The sequence below is a fragment of the Chenopodium quinoa genome, unplaced genomic scaffold (assembly GCF_001683475.1).
Source record: "Chenopodium quinoa cultivar QQ74 unplaced genomic scaffold, ASM168347v1, whole genome shotgun sequence".
Lineage (NCBI taxonomy): Eukaryota > Viridiplantae > Streptophyta > Magnoliopsida > Caryophyllales > Amaranthaceae > Chenopodium > Chenopodium quinoa.
The window spans coordinates 3,443,826-3,469,205 of NW_018742763.1; the positions used below are offsets into that span (position 1 = coordinate 3,443,826).

Genomic DNA, 25,380 nt, shown 5'->3' on the forward strand with positions numbered 1-25,380 from the left:
CACATTAACATCGTTCTAGATGACCCACGTCCTGAACGAACTTTGTGCAGATTTGCATAACTTGTTAAAAGAATTCCAAGACATCTTTGCCTTTGAGTTGGACGAAATGTCAAGCATCAGCCCGGATCTGGCCATCCAGAAGCTTGATATGGATCCCAAAAAGATGTCGGTAAGGCAAAAGAAGAGGAACCATGGTGAGAAAAGAAGTTAAGAGGCAGCCGCCGAGGGGAAAAAATTGTTAGATGCTGGGTTCATTCTATAATGCTATTTCCCTGATTGGGTTGCCAATGTTGTACTTGTAAAGAAGCCAAATGGAACTTGGCGCATGTGTGTTGACTACACAGACTTGAATAAGGCATGTCCGAAGGATAGCTATCCTCTCCAAAAGATCGACAATCAGGTCGACTCTACAGCCGGTCATGCCTTGATGATCTTTATGGATGCCTATTCAGGCTTTCACCCGATACCTCTGTGGAAGAAAGATATTCGTCACTAATTAGGGGTTATTCTATTACACTGTGATGCCGTTTGGTTTGAAGAATGCGCCTAGTACCTTCCAGAGAATGATTTAAACAGCGTTTGTTAATCAAATTAGAAGGAATGTGGAGGCGTACATTGATGATTTGATAGTCAAATCCAAACTACAAATGGACCATCTTACAGACCATGGTGAGAAAAGAAACCATGGTGAGAAAAGAAGTTAGGAGGCACCGCTGAGGTGAAAAAATTGTTAGATGCTAGGTTCATTCTATAATGCTATTTCCCTGATTGGGTTGCCAATTTTGTACTTGTAAAGAAGCCGAATGGAACTTGGCGCATGTGTGTTGACTACACAGACTTGAATAAGGCATGTCCGAAGGATAGCTATCCTCTCCAAAAGATCGACAGTCTGGTCGACTCTACTGTCGGTCATGCCTTGATGAGCTTTATGGATGCCTATTCAGGCTTTCACCGATACCTCTGTGGAAGAAAGATCAATAAAGACAGTATTCGCCACTGATCAGGGGTTATTCTATTACACTGTGATGCCGTTTGGTTTGAAGAATGCGCCTAGTACCTTCCAGAGAATGATTTATACAAGCTTCGTTAATCAAATTAGAAGGAATGTGGAGGCGTACATTGATGATATGATAGTCAAATCCAAAATACAAATGGACCATCTTACAGACCATGGTGAGAAAAGAAGTTAGGAGGCAGCCGCCGAGGTGAAAAAATTGTTAGATGCTGGGTTCATTCTATAATGCTACTTCCCTGATTGGGTTGCCAATTTTGTACTTGTAAAGAAGCCGAATGAAACTTGGCGCATGTGTGTTGACTACACAGACTTGAATAAGACATGTCCGAAGGATAGCTATCCTCTCCAAAAGATCGACAGTCTGGTCGACTCTATAGCCGGTCATGCCTTGATGAGCTTTATGGATGCATATTAAGGCTTTCACCCGATACCTCTGTGGAAGAAAGATCAATAAAAGACAGTATTCGTCACTGATCAAGGGTTATTCTATTACACTGTGATGCCGTTTGGTTTGAAGAATGCGCCTAGTACCTTCTAGAGAATGATTTATACAGTCTTCGTTAATCAAATTAGAAGGAATGTGGAGGCGTACATTGATGATATGATAGTCAAATCCAAACTACAAAAGGACCATCTTACAGACCATGGTGAGAAAAGGAACCATGGTGAGAAAAGAAGTTAGGAGGCAGCCGCTGAGGTGAAAAAATTGTTAGATGCTGGGTTCATTCTATAATGCTACTTCCCTGATTGGGTTGCCAATTTTGTACTTGTAAAGAAGCCGAATGAAACTTGGCGCATGTGTGTTGGCTACACAGACTTGAATAAGGAATGTCCGAAGGATAGCTATCCTCTCCAAAAGGTCGACAGTCTGGTCGACTCTATAGCCGGTCATACCTTGATGAGCTTTATGGATGACTATTCAGGCGTTCACCCGATACCTCTGTGGAAGAAAGATCAATAAAAGACAGTATTCGTCACTGATCAAGGGTTATTCTATTACACTGTGATGCTGTTTGGTTTGAAGAATGTGCCTGGTACCTTACAGAGAATGATTTATACAGTCTTCGTTAATCAAATTAGAAGGAATGTGGAGGCGTACATTGATGATATGATAGTCAAATCCAAACTACAAATGGACCATCTTACAGACCTCCGAGAAACATTTGCCACACTCAGGCGGCACCTGGTCATGCTTTATGCCAAGAAATGTGTTTTGGGTGTTGAGTCTCGGAAGTTCCTAGGGTTTCTGATTGATCAAAGAGGGATAGAGGCCAATCCGAAAATAATACAGGCGGTCATAGACATGTAGTGGCCCCGTACTGTAAAGGATGTTCAAAAATTAACAGGCTGTCTGGCAGCATTGGGGAGATTCCTCAGTTGGTCAGGCGACAAGTGCCTCTATTTCTTACAAGCAAATTAAGAAGAAGACTATGTTTGACTAGGGGGTGGATGCAGAGGCATCCTTCCAAAAGTTGAAGGAACACTTGCACTCTCTTCCAAGGTTGATCAGTCCTTTGCCAAAAAACGTGTTGTACCTGTACCTAGCCATCTCTGACCATGTGCTTAGTGTTGTTCTTCTTGCCGAAATAGGCGGCACCCAACTCCCGGTTTACTTCATCAGTCATGTTCTACGGAACGCAGAGTTGAGGTACCCCATGGTTGAAAATTTTGGGCTTGCTCTCTTCATGGCAGTCAAGAAGTTAAAACCTTACTTCTTGGCACATCCGGTCGTGGTCTACACTGACTAGCCAATCATGTTGGGTTTCGTAGAGTCCGAGTATACGCGGAAGAGAAACCCGCCCAAGACCCGCACACTAATTAAAGCGACTAAGCATGCAATCACAAATTAAAAAACAATTAACAGAGAGAAGGAAAATACATTCTTACCCTTGGCGCGTGCTTCGCTCGAACCCGAGCTCTAACTTCAAAACTTGAACCCCGCAAATGCGAAGGTCTCCGACGGCTCATACCCACGAATCCAACCCTAACAGTCCAAGTCCCAAAGGTTAGTCGGGACCCGACCAATAAAAACTAAAGTTTTACGAACTTAAGGTTTTTTCACTTTTCTAAGGAGATGCCTTTTTAATTCCACTCGAGTGTTTTTCCCAAATCCCAAAACCATGATTTCCCATTCACAATCAATGTAGGAGATTTGCAATTTTCCCATTTTATTTTAATAAATTAAATAAAAAATTACAATTCAATCATTAAGTTACAAGTGGCACTAGGAGGATGAGAGATTAGGTGAGGAACATTTCTAGGGAGGGGGGGGGGCATAGCCTTGCTCCCCAAGGAAAAGCTCCAACCCTTGGTCCCCACAGGAAAAACTGGCCCTCCCCTCCAACCCTAGCACCAAGGCCGGGCAGCCTGGCCAGCCAACCAGCACACACGCACACAGCCCGCATGGATGCATGCGCAGCCAGCCAGCACAAAGCCAGCCAGCACGCAATGCTTCGCTGCTGCTTGGTGCGTGGTGTTGGGCGCTGCTATATGAGGCATACGCGCACACACGCACAGCCCAGCATACCTAGCATGCTGCTGGCTAGTGCGTGGTGCTGTGCGATGCTGCTGCTATGCGAGGCCAGCACGCATGGTGCATAGTGATGCCTGGCACATCTAGCATGCATGGTGCGTGGTTGCGATGGCTAGGCGCCAACACTAGAGAAAGCACGCAAAGGCTGCAATGCTTGTGAGCAGTGCTAGGCCATGCTTTGCGCCAGCGCCTAGCATGCTAGCAAGGCCTAGCCTTGCGATGGTCGGGCACATGGCATTGTAGCACGCACGCAAGGCTGCGATGCTTGCGATGGATAGCTAGCATGGGTAGCCCTAGCACGCCTAGCAGGCTAAGCTTTGCGGATAGCATTGCGAAGGTTCTTGCCTAGCCTAGCACCCACATGGCTAGGGCAATGTGAGGCTACGGCTAGGCTCGAACTTGTTACTTGATTGATTTCACGTCTTGTTTAATTCCAAATTCGACTCGACTTGCGACGCTAGGTCTCGAGGCTCTAAGCTTGATATCCGACTTCTTTGTTTGTAAAACTCTAACGACTCATCAAATCCTTTGGATTGATTCGTTATCTCGGATCGGTTGTTCAATTAGGTTCAACCCGAAGGGTTCAATGAAGATTAAGCTATAATATTACTTGTACATTAATATTACTGATCCGAATCGGCCTCCACCTAGGTATTCAGATTAATTGACCTTATTGAAGAATTATCTTTTTATTAATTCTAAATCTTCTATCGGTATAATACACTTGTTGGAAGGACACCATTCCTTCAATCTCCCACTTGTCCTTCCAGACAAGTGTGCAATTCGTGTAAAGCCCTTTTCCTATGTCTCTTAATATCTCTTTATGAACTATAAGGTAAGATTCTTCGTCATCCTTATTACGTCCAGCAGTGTTTCTCGATTCCCGAGTTTGACTGTCAATAAACAGATGATTTCTAAAAATCCATCTGAGCACGGCCATGCATTTTCACAGTCTCGCTCTTCGAGAGGCCTTGTAAACAACAAAGACACGTTCCCTATTGTTAATAGGGGGACATTCCCAGTCTTGTACTGTAAGCTTCCCTTACTAAGAGGACCTAGTCGCCTGAGTGTTGTCGTTATAATCCCCATTTACGGCAGACGTTTGACAACATCAAAACGACTAGTACTCAATCAAGAGAACTTGCAATATTCATAGTCGAGGAAAACGGTTCATGTAGCTATAATGAGAAATATACTTATGACGATTTGATATCTCTAAAAGTATTCTCATAGGTCTATCCGGTATAGTTCCAAACTAGTACCTGTGCAAATGATTTATGACTATCATGTCCTTGTAGCACAAGAAACGGTGCTATAAATCATACTACACACTAATCTTAAGAGGTCATGGTCATTAATCTTCCATCATTTAAATCACCTCGATTAAGGATAATTTTCGATGAAAATATTTAGGATATTCAAGACATGGTCTTGATACCCGGTTTTGATACCCGGTTTTGAATATTCTCAAAAATCGAACGGACTCTTTATTTAATTCTAAACCACAATTAAATAGATATGAGGTAATCATAAAATTGCTCCAAAATTGAATGGTTCAACATAGTGTTTTACATTAAGACATCGAGTTTAATTAAAACATTTATACAGGGGAATCAAACCCAATCTCCAATATGCTTGATTCCAACTGCCTCAACGTGCTTGTTGTGCTTCACTTGAGCCAAAGGTTTAGTCAGAGGATCGGCTACAATGTCGTCCGTTCCAATCTTACAAATTCTGATTTCACCTTCGGATTTCCATTCACTTATCATGTGAAATTGTCCCTTGATATGTTTGACCTTCTAATGTTCCCTTGGCTCCCTGGCCTGAGCAATAGCTCCATTTTTATCACAATAGAGGTCTATTGGACCCTTAATTTGAGGGTATAACACCAAGTTCACCAATGAACTTTCGAATCCAAAGTGCCTCCTTAGCTGTTTCCGAAGCTGCCAAGTATTCGGATTCAGTTGTAGAATCTGCAGTGGTGCTCTGCTTAGCACTCTTCCAACTAAACACTCCTCCATTAAGGCAGAATATGTACCCCGACTGCGACTTGGAGTCGTCTCTCTCATTTTGGAAGCTCACGTCAGTATAACCAACTCATTACAGCCACCATAGACCAGGAATTTATCCTTGTTCCTTTTCAGGTACTTTAGGATATTCTTGGCCGCAGTCCAATGCGCCTCCCCGGGGTCTGATAGTTATCGGCTCGTAGCACTCAAGGCATATGATACATCCAGCCTAGTACATATCGTGGCATACACGATCGATCCAATAAGCGAAGCATATGGAATCTGACTCATTCTCTCTCGCTAATCAGGTGTCTGTGGATAATGTTTCTTGCTAAGAGTTATGCCATGGGACATGGGTAGGTTCCCTCTCTTAGCCCCTTCCATGTTGAATCACTAGTACCTTATCTAGATAAGTAATTTGGCTCAATCTATTCATCCTCTTAGATCCATCCCTATAAATCTAGATGCCCAATATGTACTGTGCCTCTCCCAAGTCCTTCATTGACAAACACTTTTCTAGCCACCCCTTTACGGACTCTAATAGTTTATTGTTGTTTCCAATGAGTAATATGTCATCGACATATAAGACTAGGAATGCGATGTCACTCCCACTTACCTTCTTGTAGACACAAGATTCATCTAGATTCTTGACAAAACCAAACTTGTTAATGGCTTCATCGAATCGCAGATTCCAACTTCTGCTTATCTGCTTCAGTCCATAAATGGACTTCTCAAGCATGCATTAAAACCTTCCGGCTGTGTCATATACACAGTTTCTTCCAAAATCCCATTAAGGAAGGCGGTTTTGACATCCATTTGCCATATTTCATAATCGTAATAAGCAGTAATCACTAGGATGATCCGAACGAACTTAAGCATTGCAACTAGTGAAAAGGTTTTATCATAATCAACTCCGTGAATTTTCTTGTAGCCTTTTTCCCACCAGTCTAGCTTTTTATATAGACACATTTCCATCTTTGTCTTTTTTCAATTTGAAAATCCATTTGCAACCAATAGGTGTATAACCTTCGAACAATTAAACCAAGTCCCTTACTTGATTTTCAGACATGGAGTCCATCTTGGATTTCATGGCCTCTTGCCATTCAGTAGAGTCGGGGTTTGTCATAGCTTGTTTGTATGTCGCTAGCTCATCTCCATCCATAACTAGGATGTCTTGATCTTCGGTTAAGACAACACCAAGGTATCTGTCTGATTGAGATCTTGGCCTTTGCGACCTACGCAGGGTAATAGGTTGAGCATTTTCATTGTTGGTTTAACTCTGACCTATGTCAACAGCTGCTTCTAAAGCACTTTGATTGTCAGTTTTGTCATGTTGACTTTGTTGCTATAGCTCTCGAACTTCGTCGAGTTCGATTTTCCTCCCACTGGTCATTTTGGAAAGGTGTTCCTTCTCCAAAAAGACATCATCACGAGCAACAAACACTTTGTTCTCGGATTTATTGTAGAAGTAATACGCCTTTGTTTCTTTTAGGTAGCCTACAAAGAAACACTTGTCTGATTTTGGGTGAATTTTGTCAGAAATTAATCTTTTTACATATGCTTCGCAACCCTAAATCTTAAGAAAAGAAAACCTCGGAGGTTTTTTTTGTCCATAATTTATCTGAAGTCTTTTCGACAGCTTTGGACGGAGCACGGTTCAGGTTTAGTGCCGCAGTTAGAAGTGCGTGTCCCTAGAAAAGATAGAAAGTTCACTAAGACCAATCTTTGATCGAACCATGTCTAACAAGGTTCGATTCCTCCGTTCGGATACTCCATTCCATTATAGAGTTCCGAGAGGTATCAACTCTGAAAGAATACCATTTTATTTCAAGTGATCGTCGAATTCATGGCTAAAATACTCGCCACCTCGATCCGATCTAAGTGCTTTTACTTCCTTGCCAAGTTGATTTTCAACTTCACTTTGAAATTCTTTGAATTTCTCAAAAGATACAAATTTGTTCGACATAAGGTAAACATAACCATATCTACTATAGTCGTCGGTGAAGGTAATGAAATATCGATAACCTTGCCTTGCGGGTGTACTCATTGGTACACATACATCCATATGTATTAGACCAAATAAGTCACTTGCCCTTTCTCCCAACTTGGAGAATGGCTGCTTTATCATCTAGCCTAATAGACATCCTTTGCATTTTTCAAACGACTCCAAGTTGAATGAGTCAAGAACACCTTCTTGAAGAAGTTTCTTGATGCCTTTGAGGTTAATGTGGCCAAGACTACAATGCCACAAGTAGGTTTGATTCGACTCGATGGTCATAGCCCTTTTTTGGCGGTATCATAAATTTGTCTAAACATATGCAATTTTATAGAACATATAAACAAGACATTTTATCAAACCAACCATTGATTAAGTATTGTAATCAAAATAACTTGGTGTCAAACACCTTAGGTAAAAAGTATGTTCAAAAGCATAAGAAACAACCATTGTTTAATTACAAGTCATAGACAAAATTAATGTGCCTACAAGCACGATCAAAATACCATCTTTGTCGTCCGCTTGTTGATGCACATGGTATCCAATACCCTCTCACTTGCGATGCCCTCTCACTTGGTTCCTAAAAAGGACACATAAAGTGAGTTATACATGGTATCCAATACCTATGAATAGCTTTAAACACAAGTGTTAATGAAGATACCTGAGGCAGATGCCACATTCCTCTCCTCCTCCTCCTTTCGAAAGAGCTTGCATTCCCTCTTGTAGTGGCCTTGCCTAACATAATAGAAGCACCGCATCCTTGCCTTGTTCTTGAACTCCCTCTTCCTTGCTCTCAAGGGCCTCTCGGTCACTCCATAGACGGTGGCTCGGCTAAGTAGTTGCACCACCTCTTTTAAAGAGCGTGTCTAATTTCCCGCAGCTATAGGCACTCTAGTGCATCATAGCCCGAGTGGAGTGAAGCAAGCAAGATATGCCCCGCCATCTCATCCTCCAATGAGATCCCGAGAAACTGCATGTGTTTGAAGAGCCTAGTCATTCCAAGCACATGAGTTCTAATGGGCATGCCGAGTCTCAATTTGGTATTGTAGACCCTTGACCAAAGCCGGCGCCTTTCCTTAGCAAGACAACCCACATCTGGTGGCTTTATCTTCATGTTTGAGAGTGACCTAGTCATATCAAACACGAGTCCGTCATAGTTGCCATTGTCACTCTTGGTGACTCTTATATTGACAACATCCTCCAATGATTTGAGGAAAATATCCGAAAAATAGAAGGAGAGCTTTTCCTTCCAATCTTCTGAGATGGAATTAGCCAATTAGATGTGTAACTTTCTTGCAATCGGAAGACCATTTATCATGAGCCTCCAATGATGGAATCTGCCGCTTGTGACACACCTTGGTCAATTTTTTTAGAGGTGATGGAAAAAAGGAGCATCGAAGAGGAACCCATTGGAATCCTAGATCGAACCTAGATATATGGCATCCGGGCTTAGTTAAAAGACGGCACCTTGCCGAATACCTAACCAGAAATGGTTGCAATGAAAAAATGTGCGGCCAATTTTAAAAACCACAATGGAGATCTTTTTAAGAAAGGTTATCTCCAACCTTTTTCGAAATGTGTCACACCAGAAAGGGGACGAAAAGTCTTAGAAGACTTGCACTCGGGCTTCTGCACCTCTCACATAGGCGGTAGGACCCTAGCAAAGAGAGCCAAGCGCCAAGGCTAGTTCTAGCCCACCCTAGAAGCAGACGCCATGGAGATGGTGAAAAAATGTTACAAGTGTCAAAGGTTTGGAAAGCTCATCCATCGTCTGGCCATTGAACTGACGGTTATCCATAGCCCAGTACCATTCGCTAAATGGGGCATGGACATTCTAGATCCGTATATGCCTGCTACAGGCGGACGGAGGCTGTTCTGCCTATTGAGCACTATGAGTCGACTTTTCGAGTCATGCTTTATGACAAAGAGGCTAACTGGAAGGCTGTGTGGCTAGCATTGGATTCACTTCCAGAACGCATGGACAATGCAACCTTGCATCATATGATCTAACCGTCTGAGAATGACGAGAGCTTACAATAAAAGAGGGCACAAGAGACCCCTAAAAGAAGGGACTTTGTGCTACAAAAAATGGAAGCAGTCGCTAGCTACCGCCTGGAAACGCCAAATGGAAGGCAGCTAGCTAGAACATGGAACGTAGAAAACTTGAAAAAGTACTACTTCTAAGATTTGTAACTTATTTGTACATTAAAGCATATTAATAAAGCTTGCAATCTATCTCTTAATATTGTTTATTTGTAAGTCTCCTCCAAGTGGGGCAAGCCGCCTGTGCAATACACAGTCGCCTTATTTCTTTTAAACACTTACTCTAACATGAGTATAAATGTTAATTCTAAAAAACTTAGCAACTATGTTCTTTTCTCAAAAAACAATTACCATTTCTCAAAAAAAAACTATGTTCTTTTCTGATAGGCGTGTCGCGTACCTAACAAAAGTACGGGTCGAATCCCAAGAGACTAAGGTTCACCTAAATTATCTAGATTCAAGTAATCACCAAGCAAGAATCAATCAATGGTGGAATAAACTAAAAGCTAATGTATGGAAAACTAGAATAAATGAAACGAATATAATGAATCAAAAAGCTAAAACATCCAAGATCAAGTATCACCACAATTACGATCGATGCAATTATATATCTACCCCTAACATACAATTCCAATTAACACGGGGAAAAGCAAACCCTAACAAATACCAAGGACCTCTCTCGAGTAGCAATGGCTTCCCTAACCCACAATCAAGCCTATTCTCATGGTATCATGCAAATTATAGACATTAAACACTTTACTTCACTTCCCAATTATCAATTCAACTACTCTCGTGATGAATCTCAAACCCTAAATTGATTTACTCAATTCCGTTAAAACCCAACTCTCGTTGTGATTGAAACTATGGAATAATAACATACTAATTATCCCTAATCTAGTATTGGCATAATTACAATCAATTTAGCATAAAGAATCAATTCATGCATCAATCACAATTGCGCTACCCAAGATCTTGGAATAAGAAAACTACTCACACATATTAAAAGAAGCAATAACAATAATAATAGAGGAAAACATAATTGAGAACAAAAATAACTGAAAGAGAAAGGAATAGAGATTAATACCAATGATGCTTCAATTGAGAATACACAAATTTTTAATCAACAATACCAAAATCTAACCTAGGAATTAAATTCCTAAAAAGTATTAAAATTAGGGTTTTAGAGAGAGAAATAAAACTTGAGGAGATAATAATATGTTTCCTAACGATAAATACAATGGGTATTTATACCCTTAATGAAGTAAAAATAAGAAAATAATAAAACGGCAAATCGCATCACTATGCCCGGTCTGACCGGGCTTGACTTGTCCGATAGGGCATGTGGTATCAAATACAGCGCTGCTTCTTCCTTGTTATTCGCTGACAGCCTTGCTTATGATTTCGTAGCTTTAAACATCTCAGCCACTACGCGCCCGGTCCAACTTGGCATGGGCGCTTGGGATATAACCATAAATCAGCTTCTTTGCTTCAATATTAGCATCAACAATGAAGTCCTTCTGTGTACGGTCTGACCGGGCTTGCAATGCCCGACCGGGCACAGTATAAAAACTGCTCCTTGCTTGCAAATTTTTCTAAGACTTGGTTCTTGTTTAGCTCGACTTTACATCCTTGTCCACTAACATCTCCTAAACGTGTCTGAATCATCCGAGAAGCTCCAAGTTCCTATAAAACTTATAAAAGTATACCGAACACACTAGAGAAGAGAATGTTAGCGGAAAATGGCTCTAAAGAGCCTAAAACCATACAAGAATGTTATGAAAAGTTGGAATAAATCTATGTATAAAACATGTATATCAAATTCCCCCAAGCTAAACTCTTGCTTGTCCTCAAGAAAGAAAATAAAAAATAATCAACAACCAAACAACATACTTCACCCCATAATGCAAATTCAAAACACGGATTCAAAAACGAAATCGAACAAGCATGCATCTTAGCCAACCAATCAAATCACTCAAACCGTCGATCAACCTAATTAATCGTCAAACGAGACCAACCATGTATAATTCAAGAATCGATGACTAGAATATCTCACATCGGTTGTCAATCAACACACTTTTTATGTGGCGAGCTAAAAATGAACTCGATCTCTCACCATCCCCACCAATAATGCAATTCCCCCCATCTCACAACACTCGCATGTTTAGAGGGCTATAATATCGCTCAACCTAGTCAATGTCGACTCAAAATGCATCATATACTCCAGCATTTTGACAAAAGACTCGTTTCACATGAACACAACCCTATGCTCGAAAATCGGAAGGACTTTTTGAAGCTTGTAACGTAGGCCGGGAATAAGAATGGGTAATAAATAATTTGGGAAATGTGGGCTGTATTAGTCTAATCGGGGAGCTATCCAATGCAATGAATCACATGTCGATTCACCATTTTTCAATCAACAAAACACAAACCTTACTACATTAAAAGCACCCATTACTTCTTCATATTTCTTTCTAACTTCAAGCTTCCTTTTATTCTATTTTTTTCTTTTCATCAACATTTTTTCTCTTTTTCTTTCTTTTTTTCATCTATTTTTTTCTTTTCTCGAGAACAAAGACATTTTCTTTCATTTTAAGTACAAGATTTTCTTTCCTTGTTCTTCGATTTATTCTCTTTTTTTTTTTTCCTTTAGAGATTCTACAAACCTTCATGCTAGTTTTCCTTCTTTTCTCTCTGTTTTTTTTCATATATTTCTCATCAATTGCAGCTTGAAATAAAATCACACAAAGTACCGCATAGTATAGCTCCCCCAAGCTAGACTTGGGAAAAGTAACCAAATTGGGGCTAAGGGGTAATTTTTGTGGAGTTCATGAAAAATATAGTCAAGTTACAACATGGGTGAGCAAGAAGGGAACATATGTTCTAAATTAGTCTGGAGGTCACCTAATGAACATGGCCTTCGTCATTTCAACATGCACGTGCAATGCATTACGACATACTACTAAGAGTCTAGAATCAAAACTAAGATCAATTCTACACCAGGAACTAAACACACACATGAATGAATATATAAGGCTCAAGCCTCACGGTTAACACAGTCAAGCTCCTAAATCATACATGGTTAAATAGCTTTGACTCCTACTAGGGATCAACAAATTCAAGGTCAAATCATGATCTTTTAGTCCACAATGCAATTCTTTCAATCGAAATTGAATCAAAACCTTTTTATCATTAATGATATGGGCACAGGGAAGTAGTTCGATGGCTATTCACTATCATGATTCTGGTATTTTTCATTTTTCAATTTTTTCAAAATATTTTTTTTTTATATATATACTAACAAAGCAATTAAAACTAACTAAAAAAAGCAATAAACTAAGCTACTACGCACAAACTTCCCCCAATCTACACTCGGCAATTTCCTCATTGCCACAAGTGGGAAGTAGGAAATACTTTAGTCCTCAAGCGAACTCATCATCAGCACTATCATCATCATCATCACCTCCATCGTCACCATCATCATCAACACCACCAGCCGCCCCACTAGTACCTGTAATGTCAGTCATATCGGGGAAAGTATACCACGAGGGGTGCTGAGCATCCCTCGGGATATGACCCTGCCTGCAAAAGAAATCATATACAGGATACATAGAATGACGTAGGTCAGTCTCTAGGTTCTGGACTCGGGTAGCTAGGATCTGCTGGTCTAACCTAATCTCCTGCTGGCCTAACCTAAGCTCCTATATTCTGGCCATGATAGACCCACGGTCGGTAGGGATATGGGGAGCGGTGGAGGATGAGGATGCGCCGCCCTGCTCTCTCCTGTGATAGGTCCTAGTAGGTGCAATAGGAGGAGGTGGGCCATCATGGGCCTCGAGTAGGTAGGAGGGCTGGTAGGGCTAGATCCTAGTTAGCTCGGGGGCGAGTAAGGTAATGAATCTCCTAGTGCTCCTGTCTAGTAGCCAGCTATAACTACCGTACTCCATCGACAACCAGCTGGTGGTGGTGAGGTAGGGCTGGTCCAAGGTAATGGGACCTTGCATAGGGCAATTTTGGGCTTCTACAAAGCCCTCCTTAACCGCTAGGTGAGTCACTAAGCCACCTAGGACAATGGGGATGTTGGTGTGGTCTCTATTTGGTTTGAGGGTGGTAAAAGTCGCCCCTTGTTTCCTAAGATGGATGGCAATAAATGAGCTATGTTTATATTACACCCCTCCCTCTCATCTCCCAACCTAAGGTAGCTACCTAGGATGGCTATTTCATCTGCCCGAACATTGTTTGGTTCAATTCTACCAAAAATTATCCACCCCGAGGAACTAGTGTACATCCTAAGGGTCGATTGATGAATTTTATGAGCACGGGCGTTTTGCATTAATGCTATGTTCTCACTCGTCAATGCCAACCATAACTCCCCCGAGGTAAAACTATCGGGTTGCGCAGTCAAACCCGTAGAGGGGAGGCTAAACTTCCTACCGAAACCTTCTAAGGTGAGGCGATGAGATTTATTCATTACTCTATATACAACATGCGTAACCAAACCGTCACTACCTTTCACAACATCAAATGAGCTAAAAAAATTCAAGAGTAATGTCCTCAAATGTATAATGTATCATATTAAACAATTGAGTCATGCCAAGTCTAGAAAACAAATTTCGACATTCATTATCAATTCCTACCCTAGCAAGAAGGGATTAGTCTATGAATCGAGTAGGAATTACCTTCCTATATTGGAGCTCAAGAAACCTTGCTTTTTGATTCGGGAACTTGGGAACGAACCGGATATTTGTGTATGCCGCGATGCTCTCCAAGTCCAATTGTTGTTGTCGTTCTGCTCCATTATTCCTCTTCCTTGTAGAAATTGAAGCCATTGATGTTGTTGAAGGTTTCTCTCTTTAACTTGAAAATGGGGGTTTTTGGTGAGATAGGAAATTTGGGGTAAGAAAAATGGTTGTGGATGTTAGGAATTGAATAAGGAGGATGGGGGATGAAGAAATTTGGAGATTTGATGGAGGAATTGTGGAGAATTATGGAGATTGAAAGAGTTAGGGTTTGGAAATTGGGGATTTTTAGAGAGAGAAAGAGTAGAAGATGATTGAGAGGGAATAAAATAGTGAGAAAAAAGAAGAGAATTTGGGTTTATGTGCGCAGGAATTCCCTCGCGCCCGATCGGGCAGGGCTTGCCCGGTCAAACTGTTGTTCGTGCCTGATCGGGCTGGCTATGCCCGGTCTAATCGGGCAGCTTATTCCTTTTTTTTTTAATGAGAAGCTAACTGGAATTTTTAACCCCCCTTTTGCCCGATCAGGCTGGCTATGCCCGGTCTGATCGGGCAAAGGGGGCTGCCTTGCTTAGCCAAATACACAGCTCCTTCAAACATCCCTGCTCTCGCGCCCGATCGGGCTCACCTTGCTCGGTCTGACCTGGCAAAGAGCAAATCTCCTTGTTTTCCACTTATGACGACATCTCTCGGCATCACGCTCCTCCTATAAATCTATGTTCTCTGAAAAATAGCAAAACCAACACAAAAACGACATAAAAACACCAAGAGAATTAAAACTAATAAGAATAATTATACAAAAAAGCGGGTTGCCTCCCGAAAGCGCTTGTTTATAAGGTATTTAGCTTGACCATCGTTGTTAGCTCAACCTGGGTCACCATACGAGGAAGGAACTCCGCGATGTTGCCCATGAAAATATCTGCCTCCAAGTGACTCCTTCATTTTATAATTGACCTGCCTTGTATCCGAACTTACCTTCATGTGGCCAAACATATCATTGGGTGGGATTTTATCCTCATTTCTCACGAAATGCCTATCAAATACATACTTGTCAACCAAAGGGTTAGTAGCATCGATTCTTAAGCAAGTACCACCATAAAATGTAGAATTATGTTCATTAAAGAGCTTAGACATGACTTGTTTATCCTGAGCCCTAATGGTCACTTGTCCTTTAAGAACATCTATTAGGGCTTGACTTGTGGCGAGGAATGGACGACCAAATATAATCGGGATATGATGATCTTCTTGAATGTCCATAACGACAAAATCAACAGGAAAAACAAGTTCACCAACCTTGACTAATACATCTTCAACCACACCCATAGGGATTCTAGAAGTCTTATCAGCCATTTGAAGGGAAATATGGAAAGGTTTAAGTTTTTTCAAACCTAAGTTCTCATATAATGAATAAGGCATAAAATTAACGCTAGCACCTAAATCGCGCAAAACCTTGTCGAAAATTTTTCGTTTGTCGTACAGGAAATAGTGAAACTACCAGGATCATGCAGCTTAGGTGGTAAGCTATAATATAAGAGAGTATGGCCTTTCTCATTTACTACTTCCTTATCCTCATGTTGATCTTTAATATTCTTCACAAAATTTGCAAATTGAGGCATTTGAATTAAAAGATCGGAAAAAGAAGTAGAGGCGTGTACCTTCTTAAGAACTTCACAGTATTTCCCAAAATGCTTATCGAGTACGACCCTTGACAACCTTTGCAGGAAGGGCATCGGTTCCTCATAGGCTGATGGAGCAACATATTTGGAACTATGTACATCTTCACCCTTTTCATCCTTTCTTGACTCCACACTGTGCACTTTCTCATCTATTTGCCTCGGAGATGGTTCATCTCTTCTCAAGAAAACCGCATTGCATTGTTCTTTTTGGACCTTCGCTTGATCATGAAGAGTTGATAAATGACTCACTTGTTGTGAAAGTTGACTTATTTGGTTTTCTATGAGCTTACTCTGGGCTTGCAACTGTTGGATGGAGTGACTTTGTTGTTGGATGGCACTATTGGTTGTGGTAATGAAGCTCTCCATCATCAACTCAAGACTAGATTTTTGGGGAAGTAGTTACGTTGGTTGTTGGTTCATAGGTGGTCTTTGTTAGAAACCGGGTGGTGAGTTGTAGTTGTTGGGTTGAGGCGAAGATGGTGGTGGATTCTGTTGTGCTTGGGTGTTCTTATAAGAGAAGTTGGGGTGGTGTTTCCAACCTTCATTGTAGGAATTTGAGTAGGGATCAAAAGGCTTTTTGGGGTTCGAAGAGTAGAAAGCATTGGCTTGTTCAATAGACATCTCACTCAAGTTTTGCGGGCAATCAGGTGCGATGTGGCTCTGCACATTACACATTTGACAAACCTCCTGTGGGCTAGTAGAAGTTCCATCTTGGAGCTTATCAAACCTTCTTGTTAGTGCTTGCACAGAACTGGTTAACATAGTCAAAGAATCTAAATCAAGTTTACCTCCTTTTTTCATATTCTAACGACCTCCTAAATGATAGTTATCGTTGGCCGCCATTTTCTCTATGAGCTCCTTGGCCTCCGTTAGCTTCTTACTCATGATCGAACCTTTGGATGAAGCATCGATGTATATGCGGAAGTCATGGGTCAAACCATTGTAGAATTTTTGAATTAACATCCACTCTGGGATGCCATGATGAGAGCATTGTCTCTGCAACCTCTTGAATCTTCTCCAAGCCTCATAGAGAGACTCATCATCTGACTGTCGAAAGGTGGATAATTTTTTTCTCAACCTAGCAGTCTTCTCCTGTCCTAGAAACTTTACTGAGAAGGCTTTCACTAGCTTGTCCCATGTATCGAACGAGCCAGTGCCTTTGTCTCTCAACCACTCCTTTTCCCCATCCCTTAATGAGAAAGGGAAAAGGCGTAGTCTTATAGCATCATCTGTAACACCATTCATTTTCATTGTATCACATTTCTCCAGAAAACTATCAATATGACTTACCGGACAGTCATGTGGTGAGCCTGCAAATGAATCATTGAAGATGAATTGAAGGAATTGTGGTTTTAGCTCAAAGTGCTGAGCCGTCACAGGTGGTCTGACAAAGCTAGAAAGGAGTCCGGTAGTCGTATCAGGAACACCATACTCCAAGAAGGATTTCGTGGCATCTTCCATGTTTCCCCTTCGTCGATTTCTTGTTCTCCTTCTCCTTATTGTTGCCTCAATTTCAGAGTCAAATGGTTCAAGATTGTCTAGCCCTCAGCGTCGTGTGGGCATGCAACAAGAAAACTAGAAAAAAGAATATCAAAAACACAAGAGAAAATAGCCGAAGCAACAAATAAAGCTTAGCAAAAAAACGAATCACAAATAATCAAATGAAACTGTTAGTCCCCGGCAACGGTGCCAAAATTTGATAGCCATGTCGCGTACCTAACAAAAATAACCTAACTATTCCTCCTAACTAGGTAGTCGGGCAAGTAAAGGTCGAATCCCAAGAGACTAAGGTTTACCTAAATTATCTATACTCAAGTAATCACCAAGCAAGAATCAATAATTGGTGGAATAAACTAAAAGATAATGTATGGAAAACTAGAATAAATCAAATGAATATAGTGAATCAATAAGCTAAAACATCCAAGATCAATTATCACCACAATTACGATCGATGCAATTATATATCTACCCCTAACATACAATTCTAATTAACACGGGGAAAAGCAAACCCTAACAAATACCAAGGACCTCTCTCGAGTATCAATGGCTTCCCTAACCCACAATCAAGCCTATTCTCATGGTATCATGCAAATTAGAGACATTAAACACTTTACTTCACTTCCCAATTATCAATTTAACTACTCTCGTGATTAATCTCAAACCCAAAATTGATCTACTCAATTCCGTTAAAACCCAACTCTCGTTGTGATTGAAACTATGGAATAATAACATACTAATTATCTCTAATCTAGTATTGCCATAATCACAATCAATTTAGCATAAATAATCGCATTCGTCATTAGAGAATTCAAAGAATCAAATCATACATCAATCACAATTGGGCTACCCAAGATCTTGGAATAAGAAAACTACTCACACATATTGAAAGAAGCAATAACAATAATAATCGAGGAAAACATAATTGAGAACAAAAATAATTGAAAGAGAAAGGAATAGAGATGAATACCGATGATGCTTCAATTGAAATTACTCAAATTGTTAATCAACAATACCTAAATCTAACCTAGGAATTAAATTGCTAAAAAGTAAAAATAATCTATCCGGGAGATAATAAAATTTAGGGAGATAATAAATCTGTTTCCTAACGATAAATACAATAGGTATTTATACCCTTAATGAAGTAAAAATAAGAAAATAATAAAACGGCAAATAGCATAACTATACCCGGTCTGACCGGGCTTGACTTGCCCGATCGGGCATATGGTATCAAATACAGCGCTGCTTCTTCCTTGCTATTTTCCTCGGTGCCCAATCCAACCGGGCATATGGCGCCCGATCGGGTGCAAGGCACACTTCTTCGCTGGCTGCCTTGCTTCTGATTTCGTACCTTTGAACATCTCATCCACCACGCGCCCGGTCCAACCGGGCATGGGCTGCCTGATCAGGCGCATGGGATAAAACCATAAATCAACTTCTTTTCTTCAATATTAGCATCAACCATGAAGTCCTTCTGTGCCCGGTCTGACCAGGCTTGCAATGCCCGACCGGGCACAGTATAAAAACTGCTCCTTGCTTGCAAATTCTTCTAAGACTTGGTTCTTGTTTAGCTCGACTTTACATCCTTGTCCACTAACATCTCCAAAACGTGTCCGAATAATCCGAGAAACCCCAAGTTCCTATAAAACTTATTAAAATACACCGAACACACTAGAGAAGAGAATGTTAGCGAAAAATGGCTCTAAAGAGCCTAAAACCATACAAGAATGTAATGAAAAGTCGGGATAAATCTATGTATAAAACGTGTATATCATTTTCTGAACAAACTAATTAGGCCAACGGCCGGATGATAAACTTAAGGCCCATGGCCGGATGATCCTTATAAAAACTAATACGTCTGTCCCAAACAAGAGCAGGCATCCGGCGACATCCATTTGGGTGAATTCGTCGCAGAGAGCATCTCCCAATTGGGTGGCACATTGCTCTATAAATCTAAAACAAACGGCCCTACCGAAAGTCTCCAAGACAGCCTCATAGTCGTTTGACATGAGAAGAAGATAAACGTACCGCTTACTATGAACACGCGGTAGACAGTTAAAATCTAAGCAAAACTTGGCAAATAAAGAGGTACCATGCGGCCAAAGTTGTCTATTTCTTCTATTCACTCAAATCAAAGTGACAGAGATTGATTAACCCCTAGGGTTAACTCATAGTCACTCGACAAAACTTGGAATGGAACCTAAACGGTGCGAAATGAACGCCAGTTTTTTGGAAAACAGACGACATTCGGCGACTATTCCTGCTAATTTTTAAAATTTTGGAGCTACCGCCTGTAATATAACATGCGCCTTCTATTTTGGTTAAACATCTGGTTTGACGCTTATTTCTGTACAAGTGTCAAACAAACTGACATTTTACAATCAATAAAATAAATTAAGTATAAAACATAGTGATTCATTGTTCGTCAAAATGAAATTTTGAGTCCGAGAGCCGGATCATGCTGAGCGTATGACCGTCTGTCCAATGACCGCCTGTATGCATGGTTTAGGGCAATCACCATAGTGATTGATTGACTTAGAAATCAGCCATACCCTTTAAAGTATCAAAGAATTCCAAGTGAATCCATCAGCTTGAGAAAACGTAGCGTACAACCGCTAGGGGCAAAACCAGTCGATAAAATGGCAAGCTATACTTAGCAAAATTCTTGAAAGGCAAAAATTCAAAGAAAATTGCAAACTGGGAAAGCCGACAAAACTGCCGGATGATTCATATAAACAGCCAGCCAGAAGATCGATTAGAATGTTATGACTGTCAAATAAACTCCGACCCCTTGGTCAGGTAATGATACAAAGCAAGTGGCACGCAGGCCAAAGAAAAACTTAAGCTTCTCGAGGAGGCTTCTCAGATTAAGGAGCCGTATCCTTCTGATCCCCAGTCGGCTCCTCCACTTTTCCGCCATCCGCTTCCTCCTCCTCATGGTCCGACTCCCCAAAGGTGGAATTAGACGAATCCCCACCCGCCTCTTCTTCATCATGGCCTTGCCCCATAATCTTGTAATTGTACTCTAGGGTACATGTGGCAAATTGATTCTTCCAGCTGTCACAGCTGGACTCCGGGAAGAGTTCCGACCAGGTCATCTCCATGATGAAGTTGGTGTCCTCCATCATGTCCTTGACCAACACCTGTTTTTCCTCATCGGCCCTTGAAGTGTATTTTTTGGCAAGCTAGGTCTCCTGGTTGGCCAGCTGCTGCTTCAGTTTGTATGCCCGAGTGCGGAGGCCGGCTGCTTCATTGTCTGCCTCCTTTGGAGGCGTGAGCTCAGCCTTAAGGTCATTTACACATGTCCCATGGCGTAACTCTCAGCAAGAAACAGTGTCCACAAACACCTTTTAAGCAAGAGAGAATGAATCATATCCCATATGCTTCACTAATTGATCATTTATGCCACAATATGTACCAGGCCAGATGTATCGTATGCCCTGAGTGATACAAGCCGATACCAATGAAACCCAGGAGAGGCGCATTGGACTGCAGCCAAGAATATCCTGAAGTACCTAAAAAGGAACAAGGATAAATTCCTGGTCTATGATGGCCACAAAGAATTGGTTGTTGAAGGTTACACCAACGCTAGCTTTCAGACTGACAGAGACGACTTAAGTCACATTCAGGGTACATATTCTGTCTAAATGGAGGAGCATTTAGCTGGAAGAGTGCCAAGCAGAGCACAACTGCATATTCTACAACTAAAGCCGAATAATTGGCTGCTTCAAAAGCTGCTAAGGAGGTTGTTAGGATTCGCAAGTTCATCAGCAAACTTGGTGTTGTACCCTCCATCAAGGGTCCGATAGATCTCTACTGTGACAATAATGGAGCTATCGCTCAGGCTAGAGAGCCAAGAGAGCACCAGAAGGTCAAACATGTCCAAAGGCGATTTCACATGATAAGGGAATGGAAATCCGAAGGTAAAATAAGAATTTGCAAGATCGGCACGGATGATAATGTGACTGAGCCTTTGACTAAACCTCTGCCTCAAGTGAAACACAACAAGCACATTGAGGCAATGCGAATCAAGCACTTCAGAGACTGGCTTTGAAACTCCCTGTACATGTGTTATAATTAAACTTAATGTTTTTTTTTAGACACTGTATTGAAACCATTCATTAATGAAGTAATTAATTTTTATGCAAAAAATTGTTTTTTTCACTCTATTGCTATTTAATTGTGGTTTAGAATTAAATAATGAGTCCGTTCGATTTATGGAAATATTCAAAATAGGGTATCAAGACCATGTCTTGGATAAAGAAACACTTGTTAAGTGAACATTGAATATTTAAATCGAAAATTGTCCCTAATCGAGGTCATCTAACTGATGGACGATTGATGACCACCAGAGATTAGTTTACATCACCGTTTCTTATGTTGCAAGGACATAATGGTCATAAATCATTTGCATAGGTGTCAGTTCGGAACTGCACTGGAAAGTCCTATGATTGTACTTTAAGAGATTCAAAATTGTCATAAGTACATTTCTCATTATAACTATCGGAACCTCTTTCCTCTACCATGAGTATTATGAAGTTTTCTTGTTTGAGTACTAGTCTCTATGATGTTGCCTAACGTCTGCTGTAACTGGGGATCATAACGGGAACACTTAGGAGATTATGTCTTCTTAGTAAGAGAAACTTATGATGCAAGATTGGTAATGTCCCCCTATTAACAAGAGTCCATCATTTTTGCAATTATTTATTAAATAAGTTGTTTTAAAGAAGATCTATTTTCTGATTTTGCCATTCTAATTTGATTAGAAGCTCGTTTTAATTAATTTTAAAACTCGTATTTTTCTCGTTTTGGCTGTTGAACCCAGAATTTTGCTCAAAAATAGTGTTTTTTGGGTGGAATTGACATTCTGAATCAGATTCAACTCTCTTTGAGGAATGTCCAGAAGCCAAATTCGAACTAGAAACCCATTGTTTTTTGGGGTTTTTTCGTTTTCAACGAAAGTTTTAAATCTTTTTAGCCTTTATTAATGTATGCATTTCAAGGATAGATTAAATGCATTATTGCATCCCTAATCTACTGCCTTTCCTTTTTTAAAATATCCTTAACCATAATTATGGAGTTGTAATTAGTGCTTGAGTTGATATGCTCCTTTTCACACAAACTTGTTTCTTCACAATTATGCAAATAAATTGCATCAATGTGTGAATGTTTGATGTGAATGTGTAATTTTAAGTTCCCAAGTATGTTAAAGATCTAATCTTTAAATGTTTAAATGATTGGAACTTTAACCCTAAATTCCATGATTGAACTAAGTTTGGCTTTTTTTCATTTTTGGTTGATTAAAATCCTTGAAGTTCAAATGCTTGTGAGTAAAAATTGATTAATCTTCATATTGGAAGATGTAATCTTGTTATTTTACACAAGTATGAAAGTTGGAAAATTTTATCATTAGATGATTAATTTATTTTTCCAACTCACATTTGTCAAATCCATTATTAATTTGCATATTGGTTAAATTAATTATGGACATAGCTCTTTTCAATTTTAAGCATAAAGGAAGACCTAAATTATTTCAAAACAAAATTTTGGATGATTTAGGCTTGTGCACCATTTAAATTGAATTTAATTAATTCGACTTATTTCATCTCAATTTTGTCCAAGCGTCACCAAGGCTATCCGGGCTGCCCAATAGTCCGCATGTAGGCTTCCTATGGTGCGCACAGGAGCTAAGCATCGAAGCGTGCTGTTGTGCGATGCTGTGTGGCGAGGGAAGCTTGGGGCTGATGTGCGTGGGGCAGTGGCTTGGAGCTGGCTTGCGAGGGGATGCTGCTGGGCAGCATGGCAGCAAGCGCCAACCCAGCGCAACACTTGCTAGCTAGGCAGGCTGCTGGTGCTAGCAGCGTCGCATGTTACGCTTGGTATGCTGGGCGATGCGTGCTAGCACCACGCACCAAAGCACTGGCCATTGGCTTCCTAGCAGCCATGGTGCGCAACCCACTAGGCATTGTGTGGGCAATATTTGCTTAATTTCTAGCTATGTATTTTGCGAAAATTTTGCAGCTTTTAAAATATTTATGTCATTATTTTAAGAGGTTAAACTTCAATTTTTCAGTTTTTGCAAAATTTTAACAATTTATGGGTTAAGTCGACTTAATTAATCGGATTGATTATGTTTGGATGTGGAATTTAGTGGGAGCTTAGTTAATTTCGTGAGCAATTTCGCACCTTAGAAATAATGGATTAAACAACTTTAACTAGTTTTAATTAGGCGCGTTAATCGGATTAACCACCTAAGTTAGTTACTAGTTTTGCGTGTTTAGTAATGTATCTCGAAATATGCATGGGCCATTCACATATAGTGAATGGGTGAATGAAAGATTGTTTTCAAAACAGGTTTTGAGAAAATGGCAACTAGTGGGACCCGATTAGGATAGAAAATACGGACTGCGTTCCATTATGTATTTTTGTAAATCTAAATACAGTCTGCGAACCGTTAAGTATTTTTATACTTTAGATTAATCTTAGTCGTAGTAGCTAGTTATTTTATTTTGGCAAAGATGTCTCAAGACGACGTTTCGATGAAGACGAGCCATAATGAAGACCCTTGAAGATTTGAAGATTTCAAGGGGTCATGCTAGTTTCCAAGTGCATCAAATTTATCCTTTATATATATTATTGTTATATATGAATGTTAGATGCATGTCTAGGATTTCATATGTTGCGAAGATTAGTTAAGTTCACTTAAATCAACCGACATAGAAACCCTTGGTCCCTTATAATATTGAGCTAAAATTTGTCGTTCCAAGAACAACACTTACCGAACTAATGCGCGTATGTGATGGGCTACGCCAAAGCGAGGCATCACTACAATGTCTGTAGGTAACTCAAACAACAACCATGTGTCCCTGGAACTCCCCGATAAGTTGGCTATCAAGCTTAACTTAACAAACCTTGAAGAATGGGAAAAGGAACTCAAGAAAACTCTCCGCAGTTATTCCAAGGAGTATGTTCTGGATGGTCCAATGACTTGAGTGACAAAACTTATTGTGCATGGTCCAATGACTGCAAATTAGTATCACAACTCATGGATAACTCCATCCCGGAAGAATGGAAAGAAAAACTTCCATTCTCTTTTCTGGACTTATTCCTTGGAGGACTAAGGGATGTTGTCGGTGTGAGATTCTCTAATAGTTTCAACGACAACACTGATGGACTCTTGTTTGAGGACAACGAATGTGAAGCCATCAGATCAAGTTTGTCTTGCTAAAGAGAGGTACCATCTTTGGTCTACAGTCTACACCACTAAGTTGAGACCGGGTATGCCCCTCCGAACCCATGTGGCAAGAATGACTAGGCTCTTCAAGCACATGGAACTCCTCGGAATTCCATTAGAAGATGGAATGGCTGGTAATATTATGCTCACTTCACTCCACTCTAGATATGATGCACTAAGGGCATATATTTCTGAAAGGAAGGAGACACATTCTTTGAAGAGTGTGGTGGAGCTACTTCACCTATCCAATTCATTTGGGGCAACCAAAAGACCATAAAGGAGGAGGGATTTCAAGAACAAGGCGAAGATTCATTGCTTCTATTGTGGAGGTCAAGGCCACTACAAACGAGAATGCAAGATCTTTCGCAAGGATGAGGAGGAAAGGAATGTTCCGACTACCTCGGGTATTCCTTAAACACTTGTGAATTATGCTTATCATAGGTAATAGATACCAAGTATGACTCACTTTATGTTGCCTTTTCAGGAACCAAGTGAGAAGCTTATTAAGTGTTGGTGCAAGGAGAAGTAGACGACGAAAATGGTTTTTCGGTCGTGCTTGCATGCACTATTTTGTCTATGACATGTAATTAAACTAATCTTAGTTTTCATCATGCTTTTGAACATACTATGATCTATGGTGTTGG

General features: G+C 40.5%; 1 protein-coding gene across 1 annotated transcript; it reads right to left on the reverse strand.

The window, feature by feature from the left end:
• Nucleotides 1-15,193: 15,193 nt before the first annotated feature.
• LOC110724387 lies at nucleotides 15,194-16,371 on the reverse strand. Its single transcript, XM_021903806.1, has 2 exons — nucleotides 15,825-16,371; nucleotides 15,194-15,717 (listed from the first exon to the last, which is right to left on the reverse strand). Exons 1-2 carry the CDS (start codon nucleotides 16,369-16,371, stop codon nucleotides 15,194-15,196), a joined length of 1,071 nt encoding a protein of 356 aa, XP_021759498.1.
• Between the last annotated feature and the right edge of the window lie 9,009 nt (nucleotides 16,372-25,380).

Coding starts and splice junctions, on each gene's coding strand:
- LOC110724387 (XM_021903806.1), bottom strand. CDS start 16,371: ATGGAGAGCTTCATTACCACAACCAATAGTGCCATCCAACAACAAAGT. Junction 15,718..15,824: donor ACCTAAGCTGCATGATCCTG/GTAGTTTCACTA, acceptor ATGAGAACTTAG/GTTTGAAAAAACTTAAACCT.